Below are 26,469 nucleotides of genomic sequence, written 5' to 3'. Positions count from 1 at the left end.
AGCAAAGGAGTAGCCTCGCATCAGACTCATACGCTCAGACTGTATTAAGTAATATGAAGTTTAGACCTCAGACACCATCAATAGAGATAATGGATTGTATGTACTTCGGTAAGCATAATTTAATATGTTATCCGAATTCGAATTTATCTTTTAGACAATTGCCAGAATGTGTGTTAGACAAATCTCAGAAATGCTTAGCAGACAATTATGGATGACATATAATAAGAAAGACAATAAATATTTTATAGCTTCATAAATGCTTTATGTCAATACTTTACAGACAAAAGTAGAGAGAATAAATTTAAATATTTATGTGGTAATACATGGTAAGACTACGGTATTTTTCAAACATGGATAGAAGTAGTAGAGTTTATAAACGGAGTTAAAACTCCTCTTTTTAAAGGTTTTAATGATTTTACTGAAGCACTAGATTATGCAAGAGGGATACTTGGTCCAAATTACTATATCTCTCCAGCCCTCAGACAAAATCCCCAAAGACCCCTCAATACAATATCCAAAAAGACACAGACAAAATAATCTTTTGTGACCATTGTTCTTCAATGACCGAGGCCTTCAAAAGATTAAATGCAAAGGTGGAAGCATTACTCCAAGAGAACACTAAACTAATGGAGCAGATAAAATCACTCAAAGGTAAAGACTCCATTCAGAAGATTGATACCAGTACACAGACCTCAGAAAAGAGTTTTCCATCTCTCGAAAAAATGGATGAGCAGGGTGTGCATTCCCCAACGAATGCAAAAAGATCCACTGTATCGGTTAATAAAGATACAGCTAGTCCGGTTCAAACGGTAGCCGGTAAAGACACATCAAACCCGTTTATGGCTGTCACTTTGCCAAAAAAGTGAAGGTGAAGGTTCTTCATCCAGGCGAAGGTTACCCAAATCATTTATTCAGGCAGAGACAACAACAAAGAAGACTATGCTCCATAAAAAGAAAAAGAATGATAAAATAGAGAGCACAATAAAAAAGACTTTAGAACAGTTTTTCCAACAGGTTCATGTTGTGTAATCAATTTGCATTTTCGATTTATACTAGATTCTCAATTTGAAAGAGATATTTCTCGCCAAGAGAATTACAAGGGGATTGAGAATTCTTTCCCTTGTACTAGGGTCAGTAATAAATGATATATGTATCTGTAGCCTCAAGTTTACTTATCTGAGTGGGTAAATAGTCGAGGCGAGGGCGAGCGTTAAGAACCAAAGAAAGTGTTTCCAACTCTTTTACTTTCTTCTACCAAATAAGGGAGAAATGAATTTTCATTTTTCCTTCATGTTGTTGTGGATGGCCATAGGCGTATCCAAGAATTCGTCAAGATGGGTGCACGAATACGAAAAAATGTATCTTAAATATAAATTTGATAAGTTTGACTTTTAGGTTCTTAATATGAACCATTAAATTTAAAAATTATAGGTCCAAAATATATAATACTATTAGTTTTAAATTTTAATATACACATTTGATTTAATTATATAGAAATCTTAAAGTGCAAAGTTTTTAGGAACTTCCAAAGTAAGGCCCTTGAAAATTTTGAAAGATTAAAGGAAAAAAACAAAAGAAAAATTAGTTGAAACGTCAAAAGTATAATCGATAACCATTTGGGGGAGGTGTTACTCAAAATGACAAGATAGATATAAGACTTAAATTTTTATTATTACTTAGAGAGGTGCACTCAATTATTATTGTATTATTATATGATACTTTAAGCGTGGGTTATTCACACATCTATATTTAAATATTTTTTAAAAATATAACACAATTATATATGATCTAGAGAGGGGAGCATGGGTTCAGGTGAACCCACGGCACCCCCTCTAAATACGCCCTGGGCCAATATAGTGTTGGGATATAATTACTAAAAGAATTCTGTATTTATCTGTGATAGTAAAACAATCCAATGCTTAAACAACAACATTGTTGTAGCAATTGAAGTAGTTGAGAAGGAGGCTAATATGCTTGTTTAAACCAATTGCAAAGTTAATTTAGGTTATTATGTCATTGTGACTCTGACTCCTTAAGTGGGTATGGATGGCCATCTGCCTGCATATCTACTGTCAACTAGTATTTCTCTTGTTAAAGGCTAGCTAGCTAGTATCAGTGACAGACTGACAGCGGCAGCATCAGAATGATATATGCAATGTATTTTCAGAGAAATTATTGAAACTTGTTTGTTGGATTAATATTCTATAGGTGCTGGCATACAATTTGGTGCCTATTGTGGGATGCATGAGCATACGTGATCCAGATCTAGACAGTCCAACAACTCAGGGAAATGATACAAAGAACACAAAATACTACTCAAATTTTACCTTATACTATATCAGAAACTCTGAACTCTTGTATAAATTTGCACTTTCATGTCCCTCATACTCATTTAGGTTGCGCGCTCTTTTGAAAATTCATGAGGTCACATGATAAATTGTATGTAAAAATTATGTATTGCAATCATTTTTGACGATACAAAGAGAAAGAGAAAGGCATCTCATTTGTCTTTTCTTTGTATTATAGGGGATTTTAGGTAGAAAGCCTAATCATGTAAATCTTCATTGATAGAAGTACTGTTTAATGTCCAATACAAGTACTGATCCTTCTTAACACAAGATTAGTATGGTAATTAAAGTGTTACAAAAGTTTTTTGAGATTATGTGTTCTAGTTACATTTTCACTTGTAACTATTGAGATTTCTTAGTGAAAATTCTAACTCCAACTGTCTGAAACCATGAGTACGATTTTTTCTAATAGCATATATATTTTAAAAGGGAAAAATGTTCAAATGTCCTTACGAAAAATTGACCTGATATGCACTCCATTAATAGTTGGCCACGTAGTCTCCTCGGTCTCAAATTATGTGATATTCTTTTTTTATATTTAAAGTATCATCATTTCATCATCATTGTTAATAAGAATCAAAAGAAAGCCGCTATCAGTCGAGAAAAAATTTCAAAATAATCTGGAATGTCACGCGTGAAACTTCTTTTTTCTATTTCTATTAGAGAAATTTTTCTCATTTTTAAGGAACTTTTTTTGAAAGAAAAATATTTTCAATTTTTTTTGACTAATCACATGAAAAATTTGAAAAATTTGAATCGAACATATCTTAAATTGTTTTTTTTTGCACTTTCATGTCCCTCAATTTCTTAGTGAAAATTCTAACTCCAACTGCCTGAACCCTATAGATAAGTACAATTTTTTCTAATAGCATATATATTTAAAAAGGGAAAAATGTTCAAATGTCCTTACGAAAAATTGACCTGATATGCACTCCATTAATAGTTGGCCACGTAGTCTCCTTGGTCTCAAATTATGTGATATATTTTATTTTATTTTAATTTAAAGTATCATCATTTCATCATCATTGCTAATAAGCATCAAAAGAAGGCAACTATCAATCGAGATAAAATTTCAAAATAATCTGGAATGTCACGCGTGAAACTTCTTTTTTCTATTTCTACTAGATATGGGACCCCGTGCCAGCACGGGGCCCAATATATGTTACTGTTTTTGTTTTAATTTATGTGGTACATATGAAATTTGAAGTTAATCAATTTTTTAGTATGTTTTTATATATTTTAAGTTGCTAATTACTTGTATTTAGAGTATGTTTTACATAAATATATTAGAAATCACAATAATTAACAAGTAAATATAAAAAAAAACTTATAAAAAATTCATTGACTTTTGAAATTTCATTTGTATCACATAAATCAGGACCGAGTAATATATGTGAAAATTACATAAAACGTTCTATAACTCACAATAATTAGCAACTTAAAATATCTATATATCTATATTTCTCCCAATTTATGCGGTATAGATGAAATTTTGAAAGTTAACAAAAACTTTTTATATGTTTTGAAATATTTTAAGCTATTAATTATTATGATTTATAATACTTTTTACATTAAAAAGTTATTTATATAAAGTATAAAAGAAAAAAATTAGAAAAAGGAAACATAAATGTCAGCAGGAGTCCAATCTATGTTAATTTCTATGTTTTAATTATTGTAATACCGATTGAATTTGGAGAGCCAACTAAAAAATTTTAAAGGATTTTTTTTATAACTTTTAAGTTGTTAATTATTATAATTTATAATATTTTTATTAATTTTAAACCAATATATGTTTTTCTCTATCTCAATTACATGAGACATATGGAATTCGGAGAGTCAACTAAAATTTTAAAATATGTTAAGTTGTTAATTATTATACCTTATAGTACTATTACGTGATTTTCAAATAAAATATGTATTTTTTAATTTCAATTTATATGTCATTGATATAATTACATATATTAAGTAATGAAGAATTAATGTGTAAATTATGTGACACCTATGAATTTTGGAGTGTAAATCAAATTAGTTATATGATTTTAAAAAAAAAGCGGTTAATTATTACAATTTATAATACTTTTTATATATTTTTTAAATGATATATATATATATATCTTTATGATGTTGATATTAGTATTATAATAAATTAAATTTTATTATTTTAAATTTATGATCTCAATTGTCAGCCTATGCCACATTATAAAATGTTCCAAAGTAGATATCAGATTTACAAAAATGTCGATGCCAGCTAAAGTAATAAAATAACATCTAAGGGCATTAACCTATATATGTATATATAAAGCTGAATATTGACAATTTGATGTGGCATCTCTCTATGACCAGTATTTGTATTCATCTTTTTTTTTCCTTTTTTTGACATTTTATCTTTGTTTTGTATTTTTTATTTGTATTTTAAAAAAAGTATTTATGTCATACCCGATTAATTATGCCCTTTATAACATCCATTACACTAATATAGATTTAAGTAAATGAAAATGGAAGATGAAAAGATAAAAATATTCATTTTTTATAACTGTTTATAATTATTTAGCCTATAAAATAAAAACAAAATTGTTGAGCATTTGTAACAAATAAGAATAAATTTCTTCACTTTGGCTCTTCTTCTTTTGACGATAATGATCAATATATGGTATCAATTTTTGTCGCTAAGATGTCCATCAAATTTCTAGGTCATGTGACTTTTTTAACAAAAGAGAAAGAGAGAATATCTCATTATTCTTGTGAAGACATTGATGTAAAGAAAGAGATTATGTAACAAAAAATTATTTTCAAAATAAAAGACTTTTTGAAAAAATGTTTATTCCTCCTACAAGGAGAGAAAATTCATTGTGGTTGAGAAATTTATAAGAAGTCTGATTAGTGTTTCAAAGGGTAAGAAAAATTATTTGGAGAAAAAATCATTCTATTTATGGAATTCGTATCAAATTAGGAGGAGAACAAGCAAAAATTTATTTTGTGATCTGAAAAGAGAGAAAATTAGATATTATTTCTTTCAACCTCATTATTCTTCTAATTTCTTTCTTCTTTTATTTTGTCTTGATTTTTTGTATCTTTAATTAAAGTTTTTTTTTCTTATTTATCTTTAATTAAAGTTTATATATATTTTCTTAAAAAAGAATTTAAAAAGATGATCATATTTAGTTCCTTTCCTCATCAATGCTATTAATCTCATAATTAGTGTTATTTATATTATTTTCTTAATTACTTTTTTTTCTTTCATTTAATTATTTATTTGAAGAAATTAGTTATTATAACTTCATAAGAATTACACATGTATTTTTACATAATTGATTTGTTATTTTTAAATTTTTTGGATCATTCTTCATCTTAAAGTTTCTATCTATATGTAATAATAAAGCTAAAATAGAAAATGTGGGGTGACACCTTCTTAGCAATAGATACTTATTTATTCTGATAAATGTTTCTGACATTTTTTGTTATTTTTTCCTTAAAATAATTGTTGCCTCGATTTTTAATTTTACTTTTATTTTTTTAGCATTTTCTAATTTTAAAAGACTGAAAAATTTATATTGAAAATTACAAAATATAAAAAATGATTTATTTAACTCCTATCATCATCAATATTATTATTAATTTGTTTTACTTCTTTTCTTAATCTTCATTTCATCATTAATGTAATTTATATCATTTTCTTAGATATATATATATTTGTGACATTTCTTAAAAGTTAGGATTACTATTTATTTAATTTTTAAATTTTTTGAATTCTTTGTCATACTAAATACAACATGTTTTATTATAATTACATTTAATATATTAATCAATATGTTGTACGAATGAAAAGAAAATTATCATTCCACAAAAACAAAGGTTAAAATAGAATTTATTATGATTAAGGAAAGATAAAATTATTATTCCAATATCCATAACCATATATAATACATTAAAAATTAATTGAAAAGCTGTAAATGAAAAAGGAATCACCATTTAAAGAATCATTATTTTTAAATTTTTGGATCATTTCTTCTTGTAAAAGTTTTTATCCATAGGTAACAATAAAGTTAAAATAGAAAATGTAGTGACACCATTCTTACTAATAGATAGTTATTTATTTTTATTAATTTTTTTTGACAATTTTGGTTATATTTTTCTTTAAAATAATTATTGCCTCGATTTTTTTTTTAACATTTATTTTTAATTTTAAAAGATTGGAAATTTTATGTTAAAAATTTTAATAATAGAAAAAATGATTTATTTAACTTTTATCATCATCAATACTACTAATTTTTTTGACGTTTTTTTCTTAATCTTCATCTCATCATTAATGTTATTTATATAATTTTGTTTAATCACTTATTTTTTCTTTTTTAACTCTTTTATATATATAAAGTTGGATATGTAAATGATGATGTGACATTTCTTAGGAGTTAAGATTACTATTTATCTAATTCTCCAATTATTGAGTTCTTTTGTCATACTAAATACAATATGTTTTATTATAATTACATTCAATATAGTAAACAACATGTTCTAGGAATTAAAACAAAATTATCATTTCAGAAAAATAAATGTTAAATTATAATTTTATTATGATTAAGGAAAAATAAAGATATTATTTCAATATCCCATAACCACATTCAATACATTAGAAATTAATTGGATATAACTGTAAATGGAAAATGAATCACGATTTAAGGAAAATAAATGTTTGCAATACCATAATAATTAAGGAGAGAGTAAGATATTATTTTAATATCCTAATTCGGAACTTTTAATCTACTACTCAATTAAAAATAAAATGCATTTAATAACATCAAAAAGTTATTAGTTTAATATTTTTTCTCATTGTACTAATTCAATTCAATCAAACTTAATTTTAAAGATAAAATAACAGCTTCATTTTAATTGTTGTCAATATATTTCAAAAAATTATCGTGAAAAGGCTTTTCTTGCACCTTATTTTAATTTTTATATACTATTATTATTTTTTCTGTCATTTTTCAATGAATTTTTATTTCGATTTAAAATTTAATGTTTATTCTTAAAACACTGATGGTACAAATTAAGGTGGAGTAGAATATAATAAATGATGATTCTTCTACTAAATAAGAAGATATAACGAAATTGAAAGGGTGAAAGTTTTTTTTTTGTAAATGGATACAAAATTCTATTAAGGTATCATTACGTCATTATTCAATATATTTTTAATATAAATTTCATTTGTTGCTGCATTTGTTTAGTACTCCCTCTGTCCCTAATTACTTGTTTACGTTTTCTTTTATAGTTGTCTCTAATTACTTGTCTATTTTGACAAATCAAGAAAGAATATTTTATTACCTATTATACCCTCAATTAAATGACTAATTACTTTGAAAATTGCAGAACTTTTCATCTACTTCATAATTAATAGAGGTAAAATGATAAACTCACTATGTCATTAATTGATTTCTTAATAAATGTGTAAATTTAAAAGTGGACAAGTAATTAAGGACATAGGGAGTATTACAGTCTTATTTGACATTGTGAGATATTTCTTTGACATTTAAGGAGAATGGTAGACCGAAATATATATTATATATTAAAGGATGAACTTCATGCAATGGAAGAATTTGTTATTAGCAAATATATTTTAACTTATTTGATAAAAAATATATTCTTCCTCATTTAATAGATGTAAAATTTGTGAAGCTTTATTTTTTTTCACAATCTTCATATTATTAAGACAAATAATAATATTACGATTAAACAACAAAGTAAATATAAAATTAATCAAAAATATTTAATTTAAATGATCGCGCGAAGTGCGGCCAAGTTCTCTAATTTAAAACAAAAAAGTAAAATTTAAATGGGTCTACTATAGAATTCCTAGAAATCCAACTTGAAAAATTATGTTCAAAATGGAAAATAAAAAGTGAAATAAATTTAATTGAGAGTTATCCTTCGTCTGTCCCATTTTATGTGAGACTTTTTATTTTTCGAGAATCAAATAGTTTAAGTTTAACCATAAATTTGCGTATGATATCTTCATTTTTTTATTTTTTTTTTGGAGAAATTAGATAAATAGTAATCTTAGCTTCTAAGAAATGTGACATCATCATTTACATATCCAACTTTTATATATATAAAAGAGTTAAAAAAGAAAAAATAACTGATTTAAGAAAATTATATAAATAACATTAATGATGAGATGAAGATTAAGAAAAAACGTCAAATAAATTAGTAGTATTGATGATGATAAAAGTTAAATAAATCATTTTTTTCTATTATTTAAATTTTTAACATAAAATTTCCAATCTTTTAAAATTAAAAATAAATGTTAAAAATAAAAATAAAAATCGAGGCAATAATTATTTTAAAGAAAAATATAACCAAAATTGTCAGAAAATTAATTCTTCATGTGGGTTGTTGTATATGTAGAAAGGCACGTGTACAATTAATGAGGCACAATTAATTTTATAGTACAATTTGAAATGCTTTGTGTACAACATGGTAGTGCCGTGTTCGTGCTTTAAAGTGTCAACTCTAATAAGGAGCAAAATGAGTAATAATAATAATTCTAATAAGGAGTAATGAGTAATAATAATAATTGCAATGTTAGTCCTTCTAAGTAATGAGTAATAATAATAATTGCAATGTTAGTCCTTGGTGTTAGTCATTCTATTAATGTACAATTCTTTTTGCACGTTGTACAACTAATTAATGCAGTCAAAAGTTAATGTACAAAATTGTATGCATGTTGTACAAGAGTATTAATGCAGTATTAGTCCTTCTAAGTCTCACTTCTAAATAAGAGAGTAATCTTAGCTTCTAAGAAATGTGACATCATCATTTATATATCTAACTTTTATATATATATATAAAAGAGTTAAAAAAGAAAAAATAACTGATTTAAGAAAATTATATAAATAACATTAATGATGAGATGAAGATTAAGAAAAAACGTCAAATAAATTAGTAGTATTGATGATGATAAAAGTTAAATAAATCATTTTTTCTATTATTTAAATTTTTAACATAAAATTTCCAATGTTTTAAAATTAAAAATAAATGTTAAAAATTAAAAAAAAAATGGAGGCAATAATTATTTTATTAAAGAAAAATATGTGTAGAAAAAGTAGAAGTAGATGAAGTTACTTTAGTTCATCTTTTTGGTGGGCCTCAATGTACAATTTCTATAGCTTTTAATCCAACTCTTTAGTGCAATGTTGGTCCTCCAAACTCCCATTTCTAAATAAGAGTAAAATAAAATATAAAAGAGTTAAAAAAGAAAAAATAAGTGATTTAAGAAAATTATATAAATAACATTAATGATGAGATGAAGATTAAGAAAAAATGTCAAATAAATTAGTAGTATTGATGATGATAAAAGTTAAATAAATCATTTTTTCTATTATTTAATTTTTTAACATAAAATTTCCAATCTTTTAAAATAAAAAATAAATGTTAAACATAAAAATAAAAATCGAGGCAATAATTATTTTAAAGAAAAATATAACCAAAATTGTCAGAAAATTAATTCTTCATGTGGGTTGTTGTATATGTAGAAAGGCACGTGTACAGTTAATGAGACACAATTAATTTTATAGTACAATTTGAAATGCTTTGTGTACAACATGGTAGTGCCGTGTTCGTGCTTTAAAGTGTCAACTCTAATAAGGAGCCAAATGAGTAATAATAATAATTCTAATAAGGAGTAATGAGTAATAATAATAATTGCAATGTTAGTCCTTCTAGGTAATGAGTAATAATATATAATAATAATAATTGCAATGTTAGTCCTTGGTGTTAGTCCTTCTATTAATGTATAATTCTTTTTGCACGTTGTACAACTAATTAATGTAGTCAAAAGTTAATGTACAAAATTGTATGCATGTTGTACAAGAGTATTAATGCAGTGTTGGTCCTTTCCAACTCTCACTTCTAAATAAGGATAATTAGAGAAATTTTTCTCATTTTTAAGGAACTTTTTTTGAAAGAAAAATATTTTCAATTTTTTTTGACTAATCAAACATGAAAAATTGAAAATTTGAAAATCGAACATACCTTAAATTGTTTTTTTTTGCACTTTCATGTCCCTCAATTTCTTAGTGAAAATTCTAACTCCAACTGACTGAAACCCTATAGATGAGTACAATTTTTTGTAATAGCATATATATTTAAAAAGGGAAAAATGTTCAAATGTCCTTACGAAAAATTGACCTGATATGCACTCAATTAATAGTTGGCCACGTAGTCTCCTTGGTCTCAAATTATGTGATATTCTTTTTTATTATTATTTAAAGTATCATCATTTCATCATCATTGCTAATAAGCATCAAAAGAAGGCAGCTATCAGTCGAGATAAAATTTCAAAATAATCTGGAATGTCACGCGTGAAACTTCTTTTTTCTATTTCTATTAGAGAAATTTTTCTCATTTTTGAGGAACTTTTTTTGAAAGAAAAATATTTTCAATTTTTTTTTGACTAATCAAACATGAAAAATTTGAAAAATTTGAATCGAACATATCTTAAATTGTTTTTTTTGCACTTTCATGTCCCTCAATTTCTTAGTGAAAATTCTAACTCCAACTGCCTGAACCCTATAGATAAGTACAATTTTTTCTAATAGCATATATATTTAAAAAGGGAAAAATGTTCAAATGTCCTTACGAAAAATTGACCTGATATGCACTCAATTAATAGTTGGCCACGTAGTCTCCTTGGTCTCAAATTATGTGATATTCTTTTTTTTTAATTTAAAGTATCATCATTTCATCATCATTGCTAATAAGCATCAAAAGAAGGCAGCAATCAGTCGAGATAAAATTTCAAAATAATCTGGAATGTCACGCGTGAAACTTCTTTTTTCTATTTCTATTAGAGAAATTTTTCTCATTTTTAAGGAACTTTTTTTGAAAGAAAAATATTTTCAATTTTTTTTGACTAATCAAACATGAAAAAATTGAAAAATTTGAATCGAACATACCTTAAATTGTTTTTTTTTTCACTTTCATGTCCCTCAATTTCTTAGTGAAAAATTGAGATTTCTTAGTGAAAATTCTAACTCCAACTGCCTGAAACCTTATAGATGAGTACAATTTTTTCTAATAGCATATATATTTAAAAAGGGAGAAATGTTCAAATGTCCTTACGAAAAATTGACCTGATATGCACTCCATTAATAGTTGGCCACGTAGTCTCCTTGGTCTCAAATTATGTGATATTCTTTTTTTTTTTATTTAAAGTATCATCATTTCATCATCATTGCTAATAAGCATCAAAAGAAGGCAACAATCAGTCGAGATAAAATTTCAAAATAATCTGGAATGTCACGCGTGAAACTTCTTTTTTCTATTTCTATTAGAGAAATTTTTCTCATTTTTAAGGAACTTTTTTTGAAAGAAAAATATTTTCAATTTTTTTTTGACTAATCAAACATGAAAAATTTGAAAAATTTGAATCGAACATACCTTAAATTGGATTTTTTTGCACTTTCATGTCCCTCAATTTCTTAGTGAAAAAATTGAGATTTCTTAGTGAAAATTCTAACTCCAACTACCTGAAACCTATAGATGAGTACAATTTTTTCTAATAGCATATATATTTAAAAAGGGAAAAATGTTCAAATGTCCTTACGAAAAATTGACCTGATATGCACTCCATTAATAGTTGGCCACGTAGTCTCCTTGGTCTCAAATTATGTGATATTCTTTTTTTCTTATTTAAAGTATCATCATTTCATCATCATTGCTGATAAGCATCAAAGTTATCAGTCGAGATAAAATTTCAAAATAATCTGGAATGTCACGCGTGAAACTTCTTTTTTCTATTTCTATTAGAGAAATTTTTCTCATTTTTAAGGAACTTTTTTTGAAAGAAAAATATTTTCAATTTTTTTTGACTAATCAAACATGAAAAATTTGAATCGAACATATCTTAAATTGGTCTTTTTTGCACTTTCATGTCCCTCAATTTCTTAGTGAAAATTCTAACTCCAACTGCCTGAACCCTATAGATAAGTACATTTTTTTCTAATAGCATATATATTTAAAAAGGGAAAAATGTTCAAATGTCCTTACGAAAAATTGACCTGATATGCACTCCATTAATAGTTGGCCACGTAGTCTCCTCGGTCTCAAATTATGCCATACTTTTTAAAAAAAAATATCATCATCATTACTAATAAGCGTCAAAAGAAGACAGCTATCGGCCGATAGAAAATTTCAAAAATAACGTGAAATGTCACGTGTGAAACTTGTTTTTCATAATTTCATTAGAGAAGTCATTTTTTTATTTTTAAAAGAAAAGTATTTTCAATTTTTTTGACTAATCAAACATGAAAAAATTATAAAAAATATAAACGGGACATACCATAAATTGGTTTGATTTGATGTAGGGGACGAAATAATTTATTGGGTGCAACTTTGTTTGCACCTGGCCTACATTGAAAGGGCCTGGCAAGAAAAAAATGGCAAGACAGGCTGCCATGAGTTCGACATTTTAAATAGGAGGACGATAATTACATTTTCTACTATAGTAGAAGCATGAGTAGAGAAAGTGATATCAACATGGCTGCTTTTTATCATCTATCAAAAATAAAATGTAAGTTAATGGCAGTTTTGACTTTTCACTTCATTGTGCACTAAAACGTGACTTTCATCCTGCTCTTGAAAAGCCAGGTAAGCTCCACCTATTTTTTTTATAATTTTCTACCGCTATGCACGGCTAGAAGTAAGAACACTTTAGTTGTTAATTTATCATCGAATCTTCTCAAGTCTGGTTTTCTGTTTCTCAGATGATACTATGAAATAATGGACATCTACTTGATCAGCAATGACTGGTAGGTAGTGTACTAAATTTGAACTTATAGCTATAATAATAAGTTTTTTACAAAGAAATTATAATGGCGACTCCTTCCACCTCTGTAGTTACGACATAGCTTATTAACGTACAATTTTACTATTCTTTGTGTAGCTTCTACTGCCGATGCTTACTATTGGCATAATAATCAACATGCTAAGTTCAGGTGGTGGATAAATATTATTCTCCGCTAATTAGCCGTACATTTCCAAATTAAATGAAAATGTAAGTTTGGTGGTTTAGTACTATTATATTAATGTTGCTCCGCAATCACTATATATGTGTGTGAAAAACAACACAAAAATATTTTCTATTTTAACCAAATGCATGCTGGAAGTGGAAGACAGACCAAGCGTTTTCTTAGTTTGGTACAATGACGACATTGGCTATATTTTATCTGAATCAAGAGGGAGTTCAGATATCCATTCATTGCAAATTCGTAGTTTCGATTGATCCTCAAAACTGAATGGAGAATCGATATGTATGTTCGTTGATGTATCGAGGGCTTCTTCCCGCCCTAACTATTGTCGCGTCATATGTATTGGGCACGGGGCAACCTCCATCTAGTTTTGGTATATCAATTTGAGTATGTATAATGTTTACATACAAGAGATCAAGTATATCAACTACATGAAGAAATTATATATCAAAAAGCTGGTATATATATAAGTGGGGCGTATCTACGCAAAGGCGAATTCAAGATTTTAAGTTTATGGATTCCTATAGTGATCATCTTAAGTTAATAAACAATGATAATGGGTTCGCATTCAAATAGTTATCGATATTTAGTGTATTCTTAATACATATAGAGAGCTTACGCAGAAACTATTGGGTTCACGTGAACCCCTAGATTCCCATTTAGATCTGCGCCTACCTTCGAGGATGTTCACCTAAATCCTCTCAACAAAAAATTACAATGAATATATAAGATATGTTTTTAGTTTTTATTTATATTATATATTTTGATTCTCCTAACATAAAATTAGATGTGATTTAGGGATTTAAAATTTACCTTAATATTTTAAGTTCAAATACCAAACATTACATTTTTTATTTTTTGAATCTCCTTAGTAAAAATTCTAAATTGAGTATATGTATATAAGGGACCATTAGATGAAACTTTAGAGAGTTCATATGCCCTTTAACTTGACTTTAGTTGATATTTAAGCCTCCAACTTTGAGTGTGCACAAAGTAGACACTTAAACTTGTATCAAATTGAACAAGTAGACACACGTATCTCACGTGTCATAATACACATAGGACAAGAAATTGCTATGTAGGACGAATGTGTTTATTTGTTCAATTTTATACAAGTTAAAGTATTTACTTGTGCACACCCAAAATTAAAGATCATAATTGACACCTACAACCATGTTAAAGATCATGTTTATGTATTATGCCTCTAGCTTCATTTTCCTAAGTTCATTTCCATTTATTTAATTTTAATAAAATAACTTAATTATATAGAGAAAAACTTCATTCTTGTCGTTGTAGAGGTTTAATTTGGTGGGATATGGTCATGCAACCTTAATTCCACAATGTCCAATAATTCAATACAAGATAACTTTAGTAAATTAAAAAGTACTTCCTACGTTCATTTATTATTTCTTAAAAGATATATCAAGTTAAATATGAATAATATAGAGATGAAGACAACTCGAACATTTATATTTATTTAGAGAGTCACAAGTCACAAGTTGGAAGGAGAGACGTAAACAATAATGTAACAACCAAATTAAAGCATATATAGGACCATTCATACCATTTGCGTCAGTTATTAATGCTTTTGGGTGGGACAAATCAATTCGTTAGTACAAAAGATATTGATTATGGATTTGACTCCATCACACCTTGTCCCTATTTCTTAAAATACTTCTTCGAAGATATTAATAATGTTATTTCAATTTTATGTAATCAAATAACTATTAAAGAATTATATCTTTTTGAAGATATTTACTAAGAATAAATTGGTAAAAATATTTTTTTATTTTTTTGGAGTGAATAGTTTCTTAAGGAGTATGTTGTATGTCCAAGGCTCTAAGCTAAAAATATCGCTTATTTAAGGATGGAGAGAGTACATTTGATGAGTGATGCTTGTCTTATTTATTTACTAAAGATCTAAATTAAATTAATTTAATGAGTACCTTAATTATAGTTAAAACTTAAAAGATTGAGTTTGGAAAAACACTCTTTTAACTTTGATAAGAAAAAAAATATCTCTCTACTAATTTTGTAATTAATATTAGTAATTTTATTTACACCCAAATATTGAACTGTTGGACATCAACACTAGCAAAACCTTAATTTTCAATTTTTTAAAAAGTGCTCATGGGATTACATTTGTTTGTCTTTATAAAAAATTACCTATCTTTACACAAAATTTTAAATTACTAAATTACTTAATAAAACTTCTTAATTTATAACAATTTAACTCCATTTGCATATAAAGTATAAACCAAAATAGGCTGATACGATCATACGTAAGTGATAAACTTTGTTTCCACATGAATTCCCCAATTTCGTTACAATTTAATTTGTCAAGTATCTTTCTTTTATCATTAATTTCAACCAATTTTTGTGTGTTGAAAATCAATTGGCTCGATTTTACTGGAATAACTTGGAGGAGTCAATAATAAAGTTTGGATACATTTAGAACTTGTTTTAATATAAAGAAAGAAAAAATCGAAATCAAATTTTGCGAAAAAGATGATTGTTGTATATCATTATATATATGTCATGTGTATCAATGTTATCTATGATAAACAAGTGATATATATGTAATATACATAATATTTACAAGTGCATAAATGAAATTGTTCTTCCACAACCTTGAAATTCGATATCATATTTGATCTATAACTTCACCAAGCCAAAAAAATCGTATTTTTCTAACCCAAATTTTGGCTTCAAAGCTCAAACACAAACAAAATCATCAAGTCAAATTTTCGATTACCAATCTATTTTAGAACTTCAATGGTGATTAAATAAGGAAAAACAACGATAGAATTTTGAAAGTCGTATATATTATGTGAAAAATTTATTACAATATTTTCAAAGTCAATATAATACGGTAAGCTATTATAATATATGATGTTTTATTTCATTAAAATTAGTTTTGTGTGTTTCCTTTAAATGAATTGAAGTTTGTAGTTCATCACAAGTGTTTACGGGGTACATGAATTTGCAATATAATTTTGTTTACTAATTTTATTAATATTATATATGTTTTTAATGATTCTTAACTAACTCTAGCTAAATAGTTAAAGTATAAATAAATAGTACTACTTCATTCATTTTAAACGTATTATATTGAAATTGAAAGCAAGTTATAACAAAGTTAATATTAAAATAAAACAAAAAAATCATAAGTCGGAACTAGTGGCGGATCTAGAATTTCCATTAAGGGGGTTCGCAAAATAAAAAAGTAGTGCCTAAAATTTGATTTTGGAACCTCAAGGTGAGTTTGAACCCCTCAAGCTAAGAAAACCTCTAATCTTACATTTAATTAGAAGTTCAAAATTAATATATAGACATAAAAAATCTTTTAAATACCTTAAATATACTACGCAATAATTTGATCGAGGGGTTTGGGTGAATCCCCTCGGCAACCTCTAGCCTCTAGGTCTGCCCAGAACCTTCTTGAGAAATCCATTTAGGTCAACCTCCAAAGCACCAAGAATATTACCTACTAGTATTCAAAATTATTCCATGTGATACATGCGCACTTCATTTTTCTTCACATAAACAGTATTCAAATTATTGACTATGCAGACCTTAATTATTACTTCTTCATTTATTTTTATTTATCTAATATTTTAAAAATAAATTTATGATAAAATCCTTTTATTAATTATTAACCCTTAAATTTATGATAAAATCATTTTTTAAAATCTAATCTATACATTAATTAATATGAATATTATGATATAATTCTGATATTAATCATTAATCCTTAAAATAACGTACAAATGTGAACAAGTAGAAGTAATCGATGGAGAGAGTACTCTATATATCAAGCTCGCTTCCATTATTTTTTATTTTTAAAAAGCCACCTTACATCTTTCTTCTGAAACTACTAGTATTATCTTAACCTTGTTTTTTTTTTTTCAGTGTCCGCATTTAAGTTTCGATTAAATTTAAATTGTACACTGTAAGGCTTATTTTGTGTGCGATGTTTTCAGTAGAATTTTCTCCATATTTAAAATTTAAACTCGAAATCTCTGATTAAGAGTGAAATAATGTCACCATTCTACCACAACCCACACTGATATATTATATCAATGTTGCTTCCATCTTTCTTTTAAATTATTACTGTATATATTTTACTATATAAAACAGGACCACCATTATTTCATCATCCCAATACATAATTAACCCCTCCTCAGCTATCTCATCATTGACCTCATTTTGTTTCATCAATGGCTTCTCTCAATAACTCCATTCTCACATTCCAAACATGTACACCCCATCAGCACGAAGGTACAACTGATTTCAAACCCGCCGATTCATTTCTTCCTCCCTCTTATTTCCTTACTAGAGTCAAGTCGTCAACCAGAACACGCTCTTTGTCCTCTAAAACTAGCCAATCTTTCACATCTATCATTAACGAGTTCGAAAAAGAAAAGATCAACAAATCCATCGATCAATTAGAAGAAAGTGAAAATACTAGTAAAATTTATGAACCGGAAGTAGTAGATCGATGGCTTGAAATTCATGGTCAAGATGATTGGGTAGGTATGCTTGATCCAATGGATCCAATTCTACGTAACGAATTAATTCGTTACGGAGAAATGGCTCAAGCTTGTTACGATGCTTTCGATTTCGATCCATATTCTAAATATTGTGGGAGTTGCAAATTTCCAAGGCGTAAGTTTTTTGATGGATTAGGGATGGCTGAATATGGGTACGATATCACACGTTATCTATATGCAACTTCAAATATTAACTTGCCAAATTTCTTCAAGCAATCGCGTTGGCCTAAGGTAACTTTTATTTTCTGTCTGAAAAGTCAAAATTATTAGAAAAAAGATATATCTTTATTTACTTAATTATTATGTTATGTCGGAATAATAGATATGGAGTAAAAACGCGAATTGGATTGGTTATGTTGCGGTTTCAAATGATGAAACGACGAAACGGTTAGGGCGTCGTGACATAACAATAGCATGGAGAGGTACCGTGACTCGTTTGGAATGGATTGCTGATTTAATGGATTATCTCCGTCCGATTTCTTCAGATAATATACCTTGCCCTGATCCTAATGTCAAGGTGGAGTCTGGATTTCTTGATCTTTACACTGACAAAGACGAGAAGTGCAGGTATGTTTAGTTCATCAAAAAGTTTAAGCAACACAAAATTCAATCTCAGTACTTCTGCCTGCTCTGATACCATATTAAAGTGTGTAACTATTTCATCTAAAAGCTTAATCGGTTAGACAAAACAAATAACTCGACTTCAATACTATGTTGAAGTGTGTAATTATTTCATCTAAAAGTTTAATCTGTTAGATAGAACACATAATTAGACCTGAGTACTTCTGTCTGTTCTATCTAACCATCTCATCTAAAAGGTTAAGTTGCAAGAGAGAGCAGAGTTTTATGATTTTTTTTTTCAGAATTCTTATTTGTTACTAAAATTTGAATGATTTATGCAGGTATTGCAAGTTTTCAGCTCGAGAACAGATACTAACGGAAGTGAAAAGATTAATAGAAATGTATCCAGACGAGGAAATGAGCATAACGGTTACCGGGCACAGCTTAGGCAGCGCGCTAGCAATATTAAGCGCGTACGACATAGTCGAAACGGGCTTAAATGTAAAGGAGGATACAAGTGCTGTGCCAATTTGTGTATTTTCATTTTCAGGGCCAAGAGTTGGTAATGTAAGGTTCAAAGAAAGAATTGAAAAATTAGGTGTGAAAGTGTTGAGAGTTGTGAATGTTCATGATATTGTGCCAAAATCACCAGGATTAGTGTTGAATGAGAATTCACCCTCTATGGTTATGAAGATATGTGCAAAGTTGCCATGGAGTTATTCACATGTTGGTGTGGAGTTGGCTTTGGATCATAAGAATTCACCTTTTTTGAAACCAACTAGTGATCTTGTTTGTGCACATAATTTGGAGGCTCATTTGCACTTGCTTGACGGGTTAGTTTTCCTTTAATTTTACTCTTTTACGTGAAATTGTTTAATTAGACACAACCTTTTTTTATTGAAGAAAATGACAAAAGTTATAGATTTTTTGGTGACTATAACCATCTTGTAAGATTAAAATGAAAAGTTTAAAGTTAAATTATTACTATTAAGTATAAAAAAGTAGCACCAAGGGTATAACGACCTAGTGGTCAATGAAGTGGTTGAAAACCCTGAGGTTTCATGTTCACAAATTTAGCGAGACAAAAAAATACTACGTGATTCTTCTTATTTGTATTAGTCTTGGTAGATAAAGTTACCTGATACCTATTGCTGGTGGGAGGTGACAGGTATTCCATGGAATGCGAAAGCGGACCCTAACACCACGGTAATTATTTTTTGAAAAATAACAAGTGTTATATAAATCGAAACTAAATTTTCTTTTTTTGCGCATAATTAATAACAAGAGTTTAGTACTACACAACAGTTGAATAAAATTCATAGTCAAAAAATATATATATGCTAAATCTTTATTATTATTTTTTACAAATTTTAACCAGTATAATTATTGTATATGGCAGCCGGATGATGACAAAAGAGTTTAAACTTATCAAAATGAAGATCTAAAAATATACTTATACAATTATATACCAAAGTCGCCTACCCTGATAATAATTAATCAAGTTGCTACACATATAAAAACTTTCTAAAACCATATGTTAAATAATAAAAAAAAATAAGTTCACGTCTGAAAGGAGTTTAAATTGAAGATTCTGGTACGAAATGTTAAATGGAGATGAGATCTTCTATATTACAGAAAATATGTTGTATATTTTCATACTATATTACTATTGATTCTGATTCGACATTAAAATTATATATTAAAGTTGTTGTGAGGTAGACAACTGGGATTTGGAATTATTTAAAGTTGAGCATATTATTATTATCTTGAACAGATGCATAGACTAAGACTTCAAAAATGAAAAATAATAAACAAAGACAAGTAACATCACCATATATATATTTTTTTAATAATGAATAGAGTAAGATAAGACATCACTTATTATACATTTCTTTATTAATGCGCATGGCCATATATTATTATATCTTGTTTTGGAATTTCTAGACATACAAATCTTATTCACATGAATCCATACTGTCTAAAAGCTCTAATTCCAACAACAATCTTGAAGTCAAATACAAAATCGAAACAAAGTTATTGAATTTTCTTGAGTGGATCGATTCGTAGCTCTACCCCTAAATTTAACTCGTAAAAATAAATAGCGTAATTATTCTCACATCGTAAGTTTTTTAAGTCAAAGTCATAATTAAATTTTAATAGTATGGTTTTTTCTAATATATATCTTAAATCTTAGATGAAATGATTACACCTTTTCTTTTAAGCACATAAGTTTGAATGACGTTAAGATCATGATCACACTTCAATATCATTTCAGATCATTGTCTTGAATAGTTTGAATTTCTTTATCACTATCATAAATTAAATAAAAATAAAAAAAGACTTAAGCTTTCACATAAGTGACGTAATAAGAAAGCTATATATATATATACTGTATTAAAAGTACGATTTTTTTAACAGTTTAAACTCTTAGACGTAGAATCAGATACTTTAATATATCACTATTGATTTGTGTTTATATGTGGACAGATATCATGGAAAAGGGAGAAGATTTGTGCTTGAAAAGGGAAGAGACATAGCATTAGTGAACAAAGCATGTGATTTTTTGAAAGATCATTATTGTGTTCCTCCCAATTGGAGACAAGATGAAAACAAAGGCATGATTAGAGACAAAGATGGACGTTGGATTCAACCTGAACGTCCTAGACTTGATGATCATCCTCATGATATTCATCATCATCTCAAACATTTAGGACTTTAATTTAATCTTCTTAATTAATCAAGGAAATAATTAAGTATATGTACTCTAATTATAATTAACGGGATCGTTCTTGTAAAGGTAAATTCTTACGTACATGCATCTTTAATTACACACTTAGCGTTGTCAAGATTAGTTATAATTTTTTTTCCTAAAGTTTTTTCAACACAGAGTCGCAAGATGTATGTTATATAACCAATTTATGAAAAACCGCAAAAAGATAAAAGGAGGGGACTAGACTTTACCTCCTATATACATATACATAGATTGCAAGTAACAAGACTATACAACTAACTAACAAAGTTTGCATCTTAATTATCAGATCTAATTCTGACACTAGAATTAGACTATACGCCATGTAGATAGTTATTTGATGGCATATATAATATATAAACGTGGTTTTTAATTTTTACCTCAAATGATATTTATGTCTTCTAATTCTGGGTGTATATAAGTAGATATTTACTTAAATTTATAAAAAGTTGAACAAACAAACACATTCTTCCTACGTAACATACTATAATATAATAATTTTATATCCTATATTACGTCCTACGCGTATTATTATTTATCCTCCCATCTTTTGCGGAAGAAATTACTAAGTTGTTGACCTTTGATCAGATGCAAAGGAACTTATTAAGAAGCATCTAATTAATTTGCACAGTGAGAATGTCTTGTCCATAGCTACTTTGATGCTCCACAGTAACGACCCGTCTGGCCTCAAGAATACTTGGAATATTTTGTAGAAAATTTTGAGAAAATTTGAGAAGTGGTGTTTGGTTATATAACGTAACTTGACAAATATATTTGTCAAGTATTCCGAGTTCTCAAATACTAGAAAAAATTAGTATTTTTGGGTCAAGTTCTAATATTTGAAAATTTTAAAAAATTTAAAAATTACCCCCAAACTTTTATATTTTATAAAAAAAATACCCATTATTTATCAATTCCAACTAATATTTGTTACTACCTCATCCGGAAAAGTTCGAATTCTAATTTGAGTGACAAAATTGAGAAAAAAGAATAATTTTTTTTAATGAGTTATAATTATAACTGAATCAATGACAAATTTGAATATGCAATTAATGTATTGTCTTGCCTATATGGTATTTTGTTGTTGTTGATTGCTATCAATTATGTTATAAGGTTATTTTTTTAACAAAATATATTCACTATAAATAGATAATAAAAATTTATGGATATCTTTAATAGTTTTTAGAACTTATAGGTATAAATCATATTTTTTGAAATAATCAAATATTCTTGAGAAAACAATTGAGACCAAACACATGGTGTAATTTGACTAAAAACTTGGCCCAAATATTATTTATCAAGAATATTTGGAAACTTGAGGCAAAATGCTAACTAAGATTTGATATATGCTCTATTTTTCTAAACATTATACTCCCTCTATTTCATATTAATTGAATTGTTGCAGTGTTTCACACCCTTTAAGAAAAGAAGATTAAGACATAAATTAGGCTTAAGTTTCCATTTTTACCCTTATTAATTATTATCAAAATTATGATTAAAATAACTAAACATTAATTAGTAACTAATTCCAATACTAACTAATGAAGGGTAAAATTGGAAAAACATTCTAAAAATAGTCTTGAAAATTGAACAATTAAATTAATTTGAAAAATGAAAAATGTCTCAACAATTCAATTAATATGAATGGAAGGAATAATATCTTGGCTGATTTTTCATCTGCAAGAGCATCTTGTTTTCCACAATTTCCAACACACCATAATTGATACAACTTGGGTCAATAGTTTGTAAACAATTATTTAATTTAATATAATAAAGTAATGTGTTTGATTAAATTTTTAAGAGGAAAAATAATGCTTATACGAAGTAGCAGAAATTATTTTTCATAAGTTAAAGAAGTAGTTTCTTTTTCAAAAATACTTTTAAAAAACACTTTTTGAGAAAATTAAATACACGCTTGTGGCTCACTTAAAATTAAAAATTCTAACTTATGACTTTTGACTTATTTTATTTCTTTTTAACTTAAAAACATGTATTTGATCCATTTTATCCAAATACTATAAAAGTACCGTCAATCCAAACAAGCACTTTAAAAGGCTTAGTCAAACTTTAATGGCTGTTCAAAGGAGTGTATTAAATAAAACTTGGCATTTGATAGCACAAATTAAAACATTAACTTAAGAATTTGAATAAAATACCACTTTTAAAAAGAGTTTAGTTAAGCCTATCTGTAGGATCAGAATCTGCTAGGAGATGAGATCATCTTAAAAAGCTTGTGTAAATAATATGGTTGGCTAAAGATTTTACTATCAATATTAATTAAAGATAGCTATCAGATCAACAGGATCTGTAGTCTGTACTTATTTAGAAGAAGACAAATAAAACAAAAGACAAGTATGTATGCACCACATCACTTTATTTTTTTTTATAATAAGAAAGATAATGTAGATGACTCATCCATTTGTTTATCAATTCTTCACATATCTTACTTACAACTCACGTGGATCCATCCATATACAGTATGAATTATGAAACTCTGATGATTGATAAGAAAAGAGATCACGTATAAAGTTTAAATTAAAGTTATTAAGATTTGATGAATACGTAAATTCAACGTTAATTTAAAGTAGGAGTAGTTGATGAAAATACGAGGGAGTCAAGTCAAGGAGAGGGTTAGGAGTTTTCAATAATGACATTTTAGAGATTACGAAATAATATTAGGAATATATTACTAAAATTTTTGAGCTGAAAAATTATAAGTATGAGATGATCAATTTAACTTAATTGTGGAGGTATGGGATTGGTTAATGATATCAACATGAAATGTTCTCATTACACAAACATTATCTAAAGACAATGTTTATGCTTAAACCACCCAAATATAAAAAGCGTAGTAATAATAATAAAGAAAAAAATAAGCAAGTGTTATATCGCATATTTTTACTTATTTCATCTTTGACTTGACACATCCTTAAAATTATCTAAAAGAGTGTATTCATTTTTCAATATTTAAATGATTTCTCCCTTATTAATAATAAGTCATCTAAATATTTAAAAATAAATATTATTTAACAAGGGTAAAATAGACCTAAATTTATGTGACTCATTTTAAATTTCGAGATCCAAACAAGTCTATATTTGATCATAAATTTTTCATATATCTTTTAAATATTTTGGATTGTCAATTATTGTGACTTATTGTACTTTTTACATAGTTTACAAATATGTAATATTTTTTTATAAAAAAATGAAGATTTTACGCGCAAATTCCAGATCAAACTTAAACTATTTGACTCTCGAAAAACGAAATGTGTCACATAAATTAGGACAGAGTGAGTATATTGAACAAATGAAGATGGACGGAATAAGTAAAACGGCATCCATATATATAAATATTTCTCACAACTATATTTATTTATTTAGTATATTAGACAAATAAAAATGGACAGAACGGTAAAACGTTATCCATATATTATTACTATTACTTATATATAAGTGGGAATAACCAAGCACCACACCTTAACATGTGTTCCAATAAGAATCACTACTAATATCCAATATATTTATAAAATATTTAAGTGGGCCCCATCACCTTCCACTTAAATACTACATATTATATATTAATTACTATACTATAAATGACTTAAATACTCCATATTATATATTACAATAATTAACAATTATTTGACACTTTAAATTCTATCAATGCCATATAAATTAAGATAAAAAAGGTAACATATAATATTTAAATATATTTAAAAGTAATATAAGTAATACTATACATTACAATAATTAACAGCTTAAATATTTAAAAGTTATATAAAAAATTTAATTGACTCTCTAAATTCTATTGGTACCACATAAAATAGATTATATGATAAACATATATTGTTTGAAATTGACGAAAAAGAAACAATAAATTACAATAATTAATAAAAAAAATAGTCGACTCCAAAAAATCTATCAATTAACAACATATATTGTTTGAAATTGACGAAAAAGAAACTATAAATTACAATAATTAAGAAAATAAATCTCTCAACTCCAACAAATCTATCAATTAATGCCACATAAATTGGGATAGGGCAAATAACATATATTATTAAAAAAATAGGTTCAAAATGTACTATAAAATATAATAATTAACAACTTAATATATTAAAAAGACATAAAAAAGGGTTAATATTTGAAATTCTGCATGTGCCACATAAATTAGAACAAAGAGAGTAATAAATATTATTTTCAAAATTATGTTAAAAAAAGTACTACAAATCACAATAGCTAACAATTTAAAATATTTTAAAAATCATATAAAATTTTCAATAACTTCTCAAATTCCATAATATGACATAAATTTAAAAAAAAATAGAAATATATATATATATATTGGGCCCCGTGCTGGCACGGGGTCCTAGTATATATATAAATATGAGTAATTGCTCTATATAATAATTAGACAAAACGTGGACAACTCTTCAAATCCATTAGGAATTGGAAGAATACATATCCCCAGCATCATGATCTCAACCACCCTACACAGAAATTAATGACCTTATGGAGCCGGCCTGCTTCTTTCTCAACAATAATTCAATTTTTTTTTTTCCTTTCTTATTTCATAAGTTTTCATATATTTTAAGGTATTTTGGGATTGTTTGGTTGGTGGTCGGGATGGTATAGACAAGTATATCCCACTATGTATAAAGTAATCTCATATTTTACTTCGAAATTATAATCCTTATAGACTAACCAAGGAACCTTGAGAATTGTGTACAAATCAGAGTAGGGAATATTGACAGTTAATTTGGCTTTACATGAACAAATATCATAGAGGAAGGTGAATTCAATCATGAGTTATATATAGACAGTAAGTTCTGCAATATATATTCAACTTTATCTCGTATACTAGAGTACACATATGTGAAAAACAAGTATATACTAATATATAACTTACTGTCACGATTTCGAATGCATCCTGAAACTCCATTAGAGATGAATCAAAAATATTTTAACACATCAAAAAAAGTGGAATACATGTTTGAATCAGGATATACAGATCACCATTTCGAACGCATAACATCTAAGTTTTAATCCTGATTCAATTAGTAAAAGTTACAGAGAATTTATGTCCAAAGAGTAGGAACTCTGTAAGGACTCCATATATAGGTCATCATGAACAAGTTCAAACCCAAATTTAGTAGCTATTGCACACAACTGAAACAGTAACTTTGTTTGTTTGGCTAAAAGGCATGCAGTACACAATGATGTTGTTTATCAACTCT

General features: G+C 27.1%; 2 protein-coding genes across 2 annotated transcripts in view; both read left to right on the top strand.

Annotated features, from left to right (window-relative positions):
- LOC125812605 (protein OSB2, chloroplastic-like) overlaps positions 1–26,469 on the top strand; it is a 129,893-nt gene that overhangs the window by 102,973 nt on the left and 451 nt on the right. The window lies entirely within an intron of this gene.
- LOC125812502 (phospholipase A1-Igamma2, chloroplastic-like) lies at positions 17,590–21,203 on the top strand. The gene is made up of 4 exons (XM_049491982.1): positions 17,590–18,153; positions 18,245–18,489; positions 18,825–19,316; positions 20,971–21,203. Exons 1-4 carry the CDS (start codon positions 17,590–17,592, stop codon positions 21,200–21,202), a joined length of 1,533 nt encoding a protein of 510 aa, XP_049347939.1. The 3' UTR covers position 21,203.

The sequence above is a fragment of the Solanum verrucosum genome, unplaced genomic scaffold (assembly GCF_900185275.1).
Source record: "Solanum verrucosum unplaced genomic scaffold, falcon-dt-bn FXZP01000235.1, whole genome shotgun sequence".
Classification (NCBI taxonomy): Eukaryota; Viridiplantae; Streptophyta; class Magnoliopsida; order Solanales; family Solanaceae; genus Solanum; species Solanum verrucosum.
Note: the sequence above shows the minus strand (reverse complement) of the source record. Positions and strands in the feature narration are given on the sequence as shown.